The 12,159-nt window shown below is 44.7% G+C and overlaps 1 protein-coding gene across 1 annotated transcript in view; it reads left to right on the top strand.

Annotated features, from left to right (window-relative positions):
* The first annotated feature begins 613 nt into the window (after positions 1-613).
* Positions 614-12,159, top strand: part of C5H7orf31 (chromosome 5 C7orf31 homolog) — a 39,710-nt gene continuing 28,164 nt past the window's right edge. Inside the window, exons 1-3 of the mRNA XM_043969205.1 lie at positions 614-747; positions 6,085-6,261; positions 10,062-10,133. Coding sequence (XP_043825140.1) covers positions 614-747; positions 6,085-6,261; positions 10,062-10,133 — 383 coding nt within the window. The remainder of the gene's footprint in view (positions 748-6,084; positions 6,262-10,061; positions 10,134-12,159) is intronic.

Below are 12,159 nucleotides of genomic sequence, written 5' to 3'. Positions count from 1 at the left end.
GTCTTTTCAAACATAAAGCTTCTTTCCATTGACTTCCAAAAGTTTTCTTTTTGTTTTTCTTTTCTTCCTTCCTTTCTTCCTTCCTTCCTTCCTTTCTTCCTTCTTTCCTTTTTTTTTGTTTGGTGTGTGTGTTGGGGGGGTGTGTGTGGAGATTAAAGAACGATTTCTTCTGACCACAGAAATAATATCTCCTCACTTAAAAACATGTTCAACTTTGGGGACTCTTTTCTGTTAAAAATCAACATCATAGACCATCATTGATTTAGAGATGAGAGGGATCTTAGAGGCCATTGAGTTGAGTCTACTGCCCTCATTAAGAAAACAGCCTATAGAGATGAATGACTTTGCCCAGGCTCACACAGCTGGTGTGAGTTGGGGATTCCAATGCCAGATCTTCTTCCAAGTGTAGGACTCTATGTCCTGTGCCTCCTCCCCTCTATTCCTTTAGCAAAGACAATAGGCATGTGGTGTCCTCAGAACTCTACAGGAAACAGGCCTGTGTGTATGAGCAGCATGGTGCAGTCATGGTTCCATTGGACTATGTTGCTTGAACCCTGAAGCTCATGTCAACTTGCTCTTCCTTTCTCTTTTAGACATTTTTAACTGAGGAGCCATGGAAGTGTGTCATGACTTGCCCTACTATTATAGACAACTGGAAGGCACTGACATTTTGTCCAACACTATAGCTTCCAATGAAATCCAGACACCACTGCAAATCCCAGCACGGATAACTGCATCAGAGGACAGGTAAGGAAAAGAGAGTCTCAATCCCTTCGGGGAGAGTCTATGTACATATTTGCCAGCTGAAACCCTGATTCTTTTTTCTTCCTTCCTTCCTTCCTTCCTTCCTTCCTTCCTTCCTTCCTTCCTTCCTTCCTTCCTTCCTTCCTTCCTTCCTTCCTTCCTTCCTTTCTTTCTTTCTTTCTTTTTGTGAGGCAATGAGGGTTAAGTGACTTGCCCAGGGTCACACAGCTAGTAAGTGTCAAGTGTCTGAGGCCAGATTTAAACTCAGGTCCTTCTCAATCCAGGACTGCTGCTTTATCCACTGCGCCACCTACCTGCCCCCAGGGCATCTCAGTGGAAGAAGTCCGGAGATAATGTGTGTCTAAGACCTGGGTTCAAGTTCAGACTCTGCTATTTGCATGCAACATCTTGGCTAAGAAATTAAAACTGTCACTAAAAATGAGGAGAAAATTCATTAGGAAGGATGCAACTATTCAAGCAAGAGATCAGTATGGGTCAACCAACCAATATGCACATTTATTAAATGCTTGCTCTGTGGCAGACGTTACATTAGGGTCTGGGGGTGGGAAGGAGTAGCAGGAGAAGGGGGAAATGCCTTTAATAAAACAAACCCTGCCCTCAAGGATCACTTATTCTCTAGTTGGAGACAATATGTGCTATTGTACATATATGAAAAATAAATACACATAAAATAAATTCCAGGTAATTTAGGGGGGAAAGACACCAACAAGTGGGATAACAAGTATGGGGCAGTAGAAAGAGCCCAAATTTGGAACCTGAGTTTCAAATACTGATTCTCCTGTGTATTCCCTTGGTGACCCTGAATAATTCATTTCCCCTGCATGGGTCTCAGTGTCGCCCTCTGTAAAATGAGGAGAGTGTGAAGAAGCCCCCTCCAGCCTTTATATTTTATGATTTTGTGTGCATCATAGCCAAAGTCATGGCTATATTCTAGGCGAGACCACAACTTAAATACTAATGATGATGGTGGTGGTGGTGATGGTGATGGTGACATCTTCATTCTGCAACTAGGTATCTCAGCATTCAGAATGCATCTTATAGCATCCATAGCTATCAGGAACTATTAGAAGGATGTCTCTTAAAATAATGGGGAAACACTATATATACATCTGTCAGAGGAGAAAGAAACAATGACCCCAAAAACATTTGTATGTGTCCAGTGAAGAGACTGAAGACATCCTATATCTATCACCTTAATAATGCTGTGAGAATAGTGTTTTATTGGGTTATTGTGAAAATGTGACACTGATGCCAGAAAATGCATCCATCGATGAATTCCAGGTGTAGATAGTGCATTCAGTGCCTCCCTTTATAAACTGATGTGTTAAGCAACTTTTTGAGGGAAAGGGGAGAGAAAGGAGGTTGTTTTATAGATGTCGGAAATAAGTATAATATTTCACCAGGAGGAGCATTCTGCTAAAGAATTCTGAGACTTTGTTGTTAACAGTTGCAGCCTCAACCCCCAAGCATGCCAGCCAGTGAACTTCGCAGCTCATCACTACCGACACTAACTCCATCCGATTAGCATCTCTCTTTTGTCATTATCATTTTGCCCCAGTTGTGATTTACTTGTAAGTCTCTGGGTTGTCAAGCAAAACCCACAAATAGGATCCTGTATTTAGAATTGGAAGGGACCCGTGAGGACATCTAGTCCAACCTTGAGTTTTACAGATAAAGAAACCAACAGCCCTGGGGGTGGGGATGGGGGTAGGGGTGGGGTGGAGGTGGGGGGGTTGATCAGGTTCACATGACAGAGCCAGGATTCATGATCTTAGATATAATGGGAAGGGAGCTCAGATACCATCTACTCCAACCCCGCCCCCATTTTACAGATGAGGAAACTAAGGCACTGAAAAGGAATTCCTCACTAGGATTTCCCCATGCTTATGATAGCATAATATAATCTTATTTCTTTCTTTTTTTTTTTTTTAGCGAGGCAATTGGGGTTAAGTGACTTGCCCAGGGTCACACAGCTAGTAAGTGTTAAGTGTCTGAGGCCGGATTTGAACTCAGGTACTCCTGACTCCAGGGTCGGTGCTCTATCCACTGCGCCATCTAGCTGCCTCTATGGTTTTTATTTCTTTCTTTTCTTTTTTTTTTAGCATAATATAATCTTGTATAAAATGTGATTTAATATTTAGAGGGCTCTATTAAACATGTGTGTATAGGTATGTTTGTATGTATACATACATGTATGAGGGAGGGGAAAAGACAGCAGCAATAGAAAGCCAGCCTGGAATCCAGGAAGAGAGCTAAGTTCAAATCCCACTTCTGACATATCCTCCTGGCTGTGTGATCAACTGTATGTAAGTCACTTAACTTGTTTAGATGCCAAGCAAGACTCAAAGGCTAGAAGTTGCAGAAAAGATGGCCAAGCTGAACCTGTGGAGGGCATTTCCTCGTGTGGGACTTCCCCATGCTAAAGAAGTAACAAGTATAAGAGATGATACATAGATAGATAGATGGATGGATGGATGGATGGATGGATGGATGGATGGATGGATGGATGGATGGATGGATAGGCAGGCAGACAGACAGATAACAGATTGGTAGGGTAGATGGATGTAAGCGATAGGTAGATAGATAAATAGAAGACAAGAGGGGCAGACAGAAGACAGATCAGTAGATAGATGTAAATGATAGATAGATAGATGATAAATAGATAGGGCAGCTAGGTGATTTTATGGGCTTGGGGTCAGCATGGTGACCCTCTAGGTGCCCAACATCTCAAGTGTCTGTGGTTTAATCCACATTCCCAGGGACCAATCCCTTGGTCGGGTTCCCTTAACCACGTGGAGCTCCCACTTGTAATTGGGCACATGGGCCACTAGGTGCCACTGTTGCTCGTCTAGTGGTGAGAAATCTGAGAGCTCTGGGTCCCTTTTAGAAAAATGTTGCTTCTTTATAATTTGACAAAATAAAGAGAAATTGAACTCCATCTAAGCAATTAGTGGAGACACTATTTGCAGCCAAAAAGCAGCATGGTGTCTGGTCAAGCACCAGATAAGAAATCTCTAGGGCTTCTTAACATGGGGTCTGCAGATGGGGGTGGGGGGAGGGGGCAGGGAGGGCAGGGGGACATCCTGGAACCCGGATGGAAACAAGTCACATCTTTATGGTCACTATTCTCGAACTGAATCCAGAATTTCCTTCCATTTAAAAATATTTTAAATTATTAATTTTCTTATTAATTAAAGTTTAAAACCTGCTGTTCTGAGAAAGGGTACACAAGCTTCACCGGGCGGCTGGAGGGATTCATGACAAGAAAGCTTAAGGACCCTGTGGGGGCTCCAATCCAGCCCCCATCATTTTATACCCATGGAAACCAAAGCCCAGAGAGGGGGATCTACTCACCCAAAGTCATACAGGGGGCAAAGTGGAAGCTCATCAAGTACAGGGGCTGTTTTTCCATTTGTAGATGGACCCCAGTTCTTGGCACAGTGCCTGGCATTTAGTAGGTGCTTAATAAATGCTCACTGGATTAGGTTAGTAAATGGCAGAGCTGGTTGTCAAACCCAGGTGTTCTGACTTCAATCCTGTGCGCCTCATCTTTATTTCTTTTTCTTCATGGAATCCCTATATTGTGATATGGTAGAAAGAAGGTAGCACTTCCGAGTCAGAGGTTGTTGCTGTTGTGCAGTCGGTTCACTCCCATCCAACTCTTCGTGACCCCGTTTGGGGTTTTCTTTGCAAAAATACTAGAGTGGTTTGTCATTGCCCTCTCCAGCTCTTTTTTTTTCTTTTTTTTTTTTTTGGTGAGGCAATTGGGGTTAAGTGACCTTGCCCAGGGTCACACAGCTAGTAAGTGTTAAGTGTCTGAGGTCGGATTTGAACTCAGGTCCTCCTGACTCCAGGGCCGGTGCTCTATCCACTTTGCCACCTAGCTGCCCTCTCCAGCTCATTTTACAGATGAGGAAACTGAGGTTAAAGAGGGTGAAGTGACTTGCCCAGGGTCACACAGCTAGTGTCTGAGGGCAGATTTAAACTCACAAAGATGAGTCTTCCTGACTCCAGACTCAGTGCTTTATCCACTGCACGTAAGGATCAAGTCCCACTTTTGCCACTTGAGACTGCCATGATCTTGGGCAAGTCATTTAACCTTAATTTCCTTGATCCTCGATCTGTAAAATGATAATGGATACAGGAAACCTGGGAGGTGCCCAGCACCCCTCAAAAATTCTAAATCTCTGATGGCCTCAGAGGCTCTGTAGCACAGCCTGTGGCTGGAAAACGGCCCACTCTACAACGTCCCTGATGAAGGAAACAACAGGAGCAAAGTCACGGGGCTCGGCCTGCAGCCAGGAGAAGCTGGATTTGAATATGGCTGTGGGCTTTCCAATGGTCTATACCGGCGAAAGAAGTCTCTCCCAAGTGCTCACTGAGGGATACACAGGGCAATGGGGCCTTCTGGGGAAGGGGACCTCTCTGGCTGGAGCCAAGAATGCTTCATAAGACATGAGAAGCTAAATCAGAGGCCACCTTTGAGGGCAGGTAATCACTGCTCTCTCCCAAAGCAGGAGACTTTCTTAGGCCATTAGGAGTTTGTTCCCCTTCCCACTGGGCCAACAGTGGAGGCATAAATGGGGCTCTACTCTCCATTGCTCTGAAAATTCTGTTCGAGGCCCTTGTCAGGCTGGGGGCCGCCCCATCTCCTAAACTGTGCTCCGAGAAATGCTGAGCCGCAGCCTTAATTCCAATGAGTTGTCGAGACAAACTGTCATTATTGCGCACCTCTGGGTTTGGGGCTGGGTGTGCATGAATATGCATGTGTACATGTGTGCATGTGTATCTATGTATTGTGTGTTTGTGTGTATGTGTGTGTGTTGGGGAGAGGAAGAGGAAAGGCATAAGCCATGAAGCCACAAGCCCCCACTGAAGGGATCACTCTTACTCTCCCCTCACCCATATGGGGAAGGAAAGCCAACTTGAGCCTATGGCCCACCCCTCTCTATTCCCCCACCTCTTTTGCCACCTCTTGGTTCACTTACGCTTCTCACCAAAAGGTACTCAACTTGCTACCGATGCTCAATCCCCTATTACATTCCAGTGCGTATCTCCCCCAGGGTAGCGTCTGCCCATCACCATGCCCTGTAATCCAGCAATCTGCCTAATTCCTCATTCTCTAGACACCCTCCGGGGTTGCAGTCACCCCCTCCCTTCTACCACCTCTGTCCATGACAGCCCGGCCACCTGTGCCCCTCTCTGTTGCCGACAAAAGCCCTAACAGTGACCCAGACTTTTCACCAGTGAGAAGTTTGAACAATAGTGACATTGGTGAAATGAGTCTCATCTTTTGAAAGATGTTTTCCTTATTTGCAGATATCAGGAATTCAGGCGATCAGATCAAGTGCCTAGACTCCCATGGGGAACAGAACGGGAATATGGCGCTATGGTGCCAATTTCACTGCCAGAGGAACACAGACCAAAATCGGAGCCTCCTCGCTTCTTTGGCAAAGGCCATAAGCATTATGGCTTTGGTGGGGAGCCCTGGCCAAGGTAAAACGTGGGGTTTTATTGTATGAGTGGGAGGGGCTTCCCTTTGGGCATTGTTCCCTCCCTCCTCTGCCACCTCCCCAAACCTAGCTCACCGACTGAAATCACACACAGAATACCAGAGATGGCCAGAACAAAGAGGGGAAAGGACTACTCAGGTGGTAGCATTTCGATATAACAGATTTGATATTTACATAATGATGTGGGTGGGACCTAATCTCTTCAGAGCTCCATCCACCATAAGCCTATGTGAAGCCTAGGAAGGTTTGAACTCAGGCTTCTGACACTTCCCAGCTGTGTGACCCTGGACAAGTCACTTCACCCTGTTTGCCTCAGTTTCTTCATCTGTTAAATGAGCTGGAGAAGGAAACAGAAAACCATCCCAAGATCTTTGCCAAGAAAACTGCAAAGAGTTTCGTGGAGAAGTTGGATGTGACTGAAACAACTGAACAACAAATACGGAATGCTCATTTCTGTAGTATTGGGCATAGCTCCCAAAAAGATCTTATCTTGTCTGAAATGGTGTCTCCCAGTGACTAAAAAAAAGTCCCTGATTCTGGGCACCAGAAAGTGATGTCTCCTCTGAAGAAGATATAAGTCTTCATGTAATCAATATATAAAAACACAGACTTCCCTCAATCTGTAGACCTCCACCCAAGTTTATTAGACATTTTGGTGCTGAATAGAATAAACCCTTTATGATAAAAATATAAATGGTTAAACTGGGGGGCAAGGTGGTTTCATCTGTCCTAAAGCTGTGGTCTATTCCCAAGGGGTCTATGCTCCATGTCCGAAGGTCAGGTAAGCCTAGAGCAAGATATGGACCTAAGCAGACCATTAGGTGTTGACACTTTCAGTCCAGCCACCAGCAGGGTTTGTTTTTTTTTGGGGGGGGTTGGAGCTCACTGAGGTGTGCGCTTCCTCCAGTGGTGCCCATTGCAGCTCATTCATCCCTTCTCATGCCCTGTGATTCCTGTACATATCTCTCCTTCAAGCTTCTTCAGAGAATCCTTCCAACACCCTGGGGGCGGGTCTTCTCTCTCTCTTTTATTTTGGGGTTCCAGTGAAACAGTAGGTCTATCTCTGTTCCCCTTTACCCTATCCCTGTCACCAGCCTTCCTCTTTTCCAGGTCTTACACATTTCTTAAGGATGGAAATGATGGTAACTTAAAAAAAATCAATCTCTGCATCCTAATTTTTTATTAAAAACATCATCCCTAATATGTTTTGCATGATTTCCCATGCATAATTGATGTCCCATTGCTTGCCTTCTCAGCAGGGGCAGGAGGGGCTGGAGGGAAGGAGAAAATTTTGAACTCACATTTTTGTAAAGAACGTAATACATAATAATGCCTGTTCATAATATAATGGAAAGTGAGAGGCAGGAGGCCTGGTTTAGAGTCCAAGGCCCGGCACCTACTGGCTACATAACCAGGGCTATCCAAAAGGGTACACTGGGAAGTTTAATGTATATTATTTTTCTCCATCACTTTCTTTCTTTTGGGTTTTTTTTTTTTGGTTTTTTTGCAGGGCAATGAGGGTTAAGTGACTTGCCCAGGGTCACACAGCTAGTAAGTGTCAAGTGTCTGAGGCTAGATTTGAACTCAGGTCCTCCTGACTCCAGGGCCGGTGCTTTATCCACTGTGCCACCTAGCTGCCCCCGTCTCCATCACTTTCTAAAGTCTAGACATCAACAGAACAAGATAATCCCTGATTTATAGCATTTGCTGATCTATTCCCACTGAACATTTAACAACTAGATCCCTGGAGCCAGTCTGAGCTGGCTTTGGCACACCCTTGTTTATACCTCGTCTAGAGTTGAGTCTCAGTTTCCCCATCTGGAAGATGGGAGAGAGTAATACCTACATCACAGTGGCCTTCCCTTCTGGGGAGTATGCCTACAAGTGCCCCACCCCCCCATCCAGAGACTGGGAGGGGCCTGGCTCCCAGAGAATATGTCAGTGGAAGGAGGGACCCAGTGTCAGGCATGATCGGCAGGAGGGTTGGCTGCTGCTGTTAGCCCTGCACCATCAAGCTCTCACAGGTTCATTGAAAGAATGAAAATGCCCATTGAAATATCCTTCGGGGGCAGTTAGGTGGCACAGTGGATAAAGCACCGGCCCTGGATTCAGGAGGACCTGAGTTCAAATTTGACCTCAGACACTTGACACTAGCTGTGTGACCCTGGGCAAGTCACTTAACCCCCATTGCCCCACAAAAAAAAAAAAGGAAAGAAATGTCCTTCCACTGTGAGGGGTTGGACTGAGATCCTCTCTGCAAAAGAGGATGAGAAGTACGACTCCTCCTTTCATCCCCCACAAAGAAGCACAAACTATTGAGCCCTGGGGATGAGTGGGTCAGAATCGGGCCGAGGCTTCACGGATGGTATTCTTGCTGTTCTCTATCCTCCAAAGGAAAAGTCTTCTTTAATTCTTAGCTTTGGGAGCTAAAAGTCTCTGGGCTTTGGGCTTTGGGCAAGCACAGAGTAGTCTTCATTGTTCCAATAATGGGAATTTGTTAGATGCCTCCTGTGTGCCCCGCCCTGGGCCAGGCACTGAAGATAAAAAGAACAAAATCATCTCTTCCCTGAAGAAACTTACATCTTCATGGGATGAGCCATGGACAGTCGATGGGATGTGGTAGCTGGGTCTCCATTTATATAACGCAGGGATGGGAACCATTGCAATGAATTCTCCCTTGGCTCTTGTTACTCCCAAGACTTTAGAGAATCCAAAGCCTTCCTCCATCCTTATGATCAGGTTGGGGAAATCATGGCAGGGTAGGGCACCATCTCTGAGAGAGCCTCTGCACACCAAGGGAGTTGCTAGCTAAAGAATATCTCATTATCCAACCCTGCGGGATGTCAAACATAGCCCCCTTGAGAAAATTGGCTCTTGGGGGCTCCTGCCATATTTTATTCCTAATGAGCAAAAACCTTCAAAAAGAAAAAGGATGTAAGAACAATTCAGTGAAGGAGGCATAGTACATAGTACACGGAAAGAGGGTTGGGTTTGGAGGCAGAAGACCTGTGTTCAAGTGATAGCTCTACCACCTACTTCCTATGTCACTGAACCTTCTCTGGGCCTCAGTTTTTTCATCTGTCAAAATTCAGGGTTGGACAAGACAAGACTTCCAAGATCCCTTCCATCTCTAGACCCACAACCTATGATTTTGTGAGCTTAGGTGATAAGTTTCCAGAGAAATACATACACATACAGATATGTTTGTATGCATATATGTGTGTATAATTGTTTCTGAAAAATTTACTTGCACATTTGAAAATGAAAGGGATACAGACACATTAAAAAAAAAATCATTTACCCAGGACAGCTAGGTGGTGCAGTGGATAAAGTACCAGTTCCAGAATCAGGAGGACCCGAGTTCAAATCCGGCCTCAGACACTTGACACTTACTAGCTGTATGAGTTTTTATCCTGCAAATACAGAATCCAAGAGAAAATGTAAAACCCAGACTAGACAAAGTGATAGAAAATTGTACTTTCCGGATACCATCCATCACCTGCTCTGTAATGAACTATCACCCCTGCCAATTTCCATAAGCCATGACTTCATGGCATATATAGAATAGCCTCAATAGAACATCACCTCGTTGAGGGCAAAAGCTCTTACCTTTGGATCTTCAGTCCTACCACAGATCAGGGGCTCAATGTTGGTTGAATAAGAATGAACCTTTTCCCAAGTTTGAATGAGAGTCAGATAACTTTCTTCTTCTCTAGGGACTCAGAAAAGGGTTCCGTGGGGATTGGGCTCTCACATTAAACGCATCATTTTATTCCTTTTCAGAGGTGTTCCTATCCGCCATTTCTACCATTTGACTCAGAACAAAAAGAGCAATCTTTATGACAGCGACTCCTTGTAAGTTTCAGTCAATTACAAGATCACATGACACTGGGGTATGTTGGGGGGAGGGAGTGATCGCTGTGTAACACAAATGCTTCATATCTTTCTAGGAGGTAAAAAAAAAAAAGATGACTAAAAAAAGGGAATTTGTGAAAGTGCCAATGAGTGGAAAGGTTAATAATGGCAGGATCCTGTAGGGTCATCAGAAAACAGCTTGGGGTGGGATGGGAGCAGCTTGGATTGGAGACAAAGTCATGGCGCTGCTTAGAGGGCTTTTGTCCTGGTCATCTCTGGCACAGGAACAAGGGGGCCAAAGTGAGGTCAGGGGAGGTGGGTTCTGGGCCTCATTCTACCTTCTCTTCTTGGGAGACCCAAGGAAATGACTTCACTGACTCCCAGTTCTAACCCGAGATGATTCTCCACTGCTCTGTACCTTTAGTAGAATCACATTAAATCCATCTCCGACAGAAGATGATTGTGGCTCAAACAAGCAACGATCCCAATGGAGCATGGATCCTGCTGGTAGAAAGTCGTCCCTTATTTCTGACCGGAGAGCCTCTAATTTATTCTGTGTATGTCTTGTATGAGTCTAGTTATTTCAGAGCTGATTCTTGAATTAGACCTTAAGCTCCCTGCGAGCAATGGAGGTGTTCTCCCCTGTATCCCTGGCATGTGACGCAATAGATAAGGATCTGTTCAGAGAGCTTCCTGTAGGGCTCAAGAGGCTGGGCTGGGCCCAGGATGTCACGGATTTCCAAGTACCAGCACAGCATGAGCCTTCTGGGCACTGACTAGAAGAGGAGGGAGTGTGGTTATCTCAAGGATCAAATGCACATAGTCAGCACTTAATGAGTGCTGCTTCTTTCCTTATCCAGCGGGGGGGGGGGGGGGGGGGGGGGGGGGGGGGGGGGGGGGGGGGACTATTCAGAGTATGTGTCTCAAGCCATATGCATTTTCCAAATACAAATAAGCCTTTTTATTGTTAATTAGAAAAGATCACCAGAGGCACAGGAATTCTGATTGAACACAGAAATGTGAATAAAATTATTATGGGTTTTTGGGGGAGGTCAACTAACTTGTGATTTCATGGACTTAGGGAATTTCTGTACTAGTAAACAAATAGTATTATCATTTTTTATTATTCACTTTTCATATGCAGAGTGTCCCAAAAATCTTAGTGTGAGTTTAAGCTTTCATAACTTAAATGCATGTGTGTGTGTATATATATATATACATATATACATACATACATATCTTGGTGTGTGTTTAAGCTTTCATAGTTTAAATGCTTGTATGAGTGTGTGTGTATATATATATATATATATATATATATATATATACAGACATCTCACCTACCTTCTTCCAAAATGAATATGTACATCTCTTAAGTTTATAATTGCTCAGAGTTGGCCCAAGGCCCTTCCAACTCAAATATTCTAACGTTCTAGGGTAAAGTGTCCGTTTTTTAAATTTTATTCTAAACATCTTTCATAACTCCATTGTCAATATCAAGATTGGCCACTGGAGGGCACGAGAAGCACGTGCAATAGGCACCTGGTCCTGCTCCCTTTTTCAGAGACGCTGGGATGCCTGAGTCCGGCCCTTGCAAAGCAGATGTATAATCTCACAGCAGGACAGGAAAATTGATGAGCTGGTTTAGGTTCAGGAAATGGGCTGTCGGAGCCTCCGTGGGCTGCAGTCCATCATCCAGGGAGTTTGCTGTGTGCTTTGGGTATTTAGCTAACTGAAGGCATCCAATTTATTTTCAACTGGATTTACCAGCCTTGCCCCAAGTGTTTTAAAGAGATTTTCTTGGATAGTAACATAGCTAGAGGGAGTTTTCCTACCGGGAGCTCCCTACATCTGAGTCTCAGATGAAGTAGAAAACCAACAGCCCCAAGATAAACTTGCCATTTGAATGTCCAATAGGATGCAAATGTAGTTCCTTTATAAATGGAAAGAGACTTTTGTATTTTAGTGAGAGAGTGCTAGAAGACCTGAAATCTTTGACACTTAGTTGTGTGGCCGTGGGCAAGTCACT

Source organism: Dromiciops gliroides, chromosome 5 (assembly GCF_019393635.1).
Source record: "Dromiciops gliroides isolate mDroGli1 chromosome 5, mDroGli1.pri, whole genome shotgun sequence".
NCBI lineage: Eukaryota > Metazoa > Chordata > Mammalia > Microbiotheria > Microbiotheriidae > Dromiciops > Dromiciops gliroides.
The sequence above is the reverse complement of the archived record's forward strand: the minus strand, read 5'-3'. Positions and strand labels throughout refer to the sequence as shown.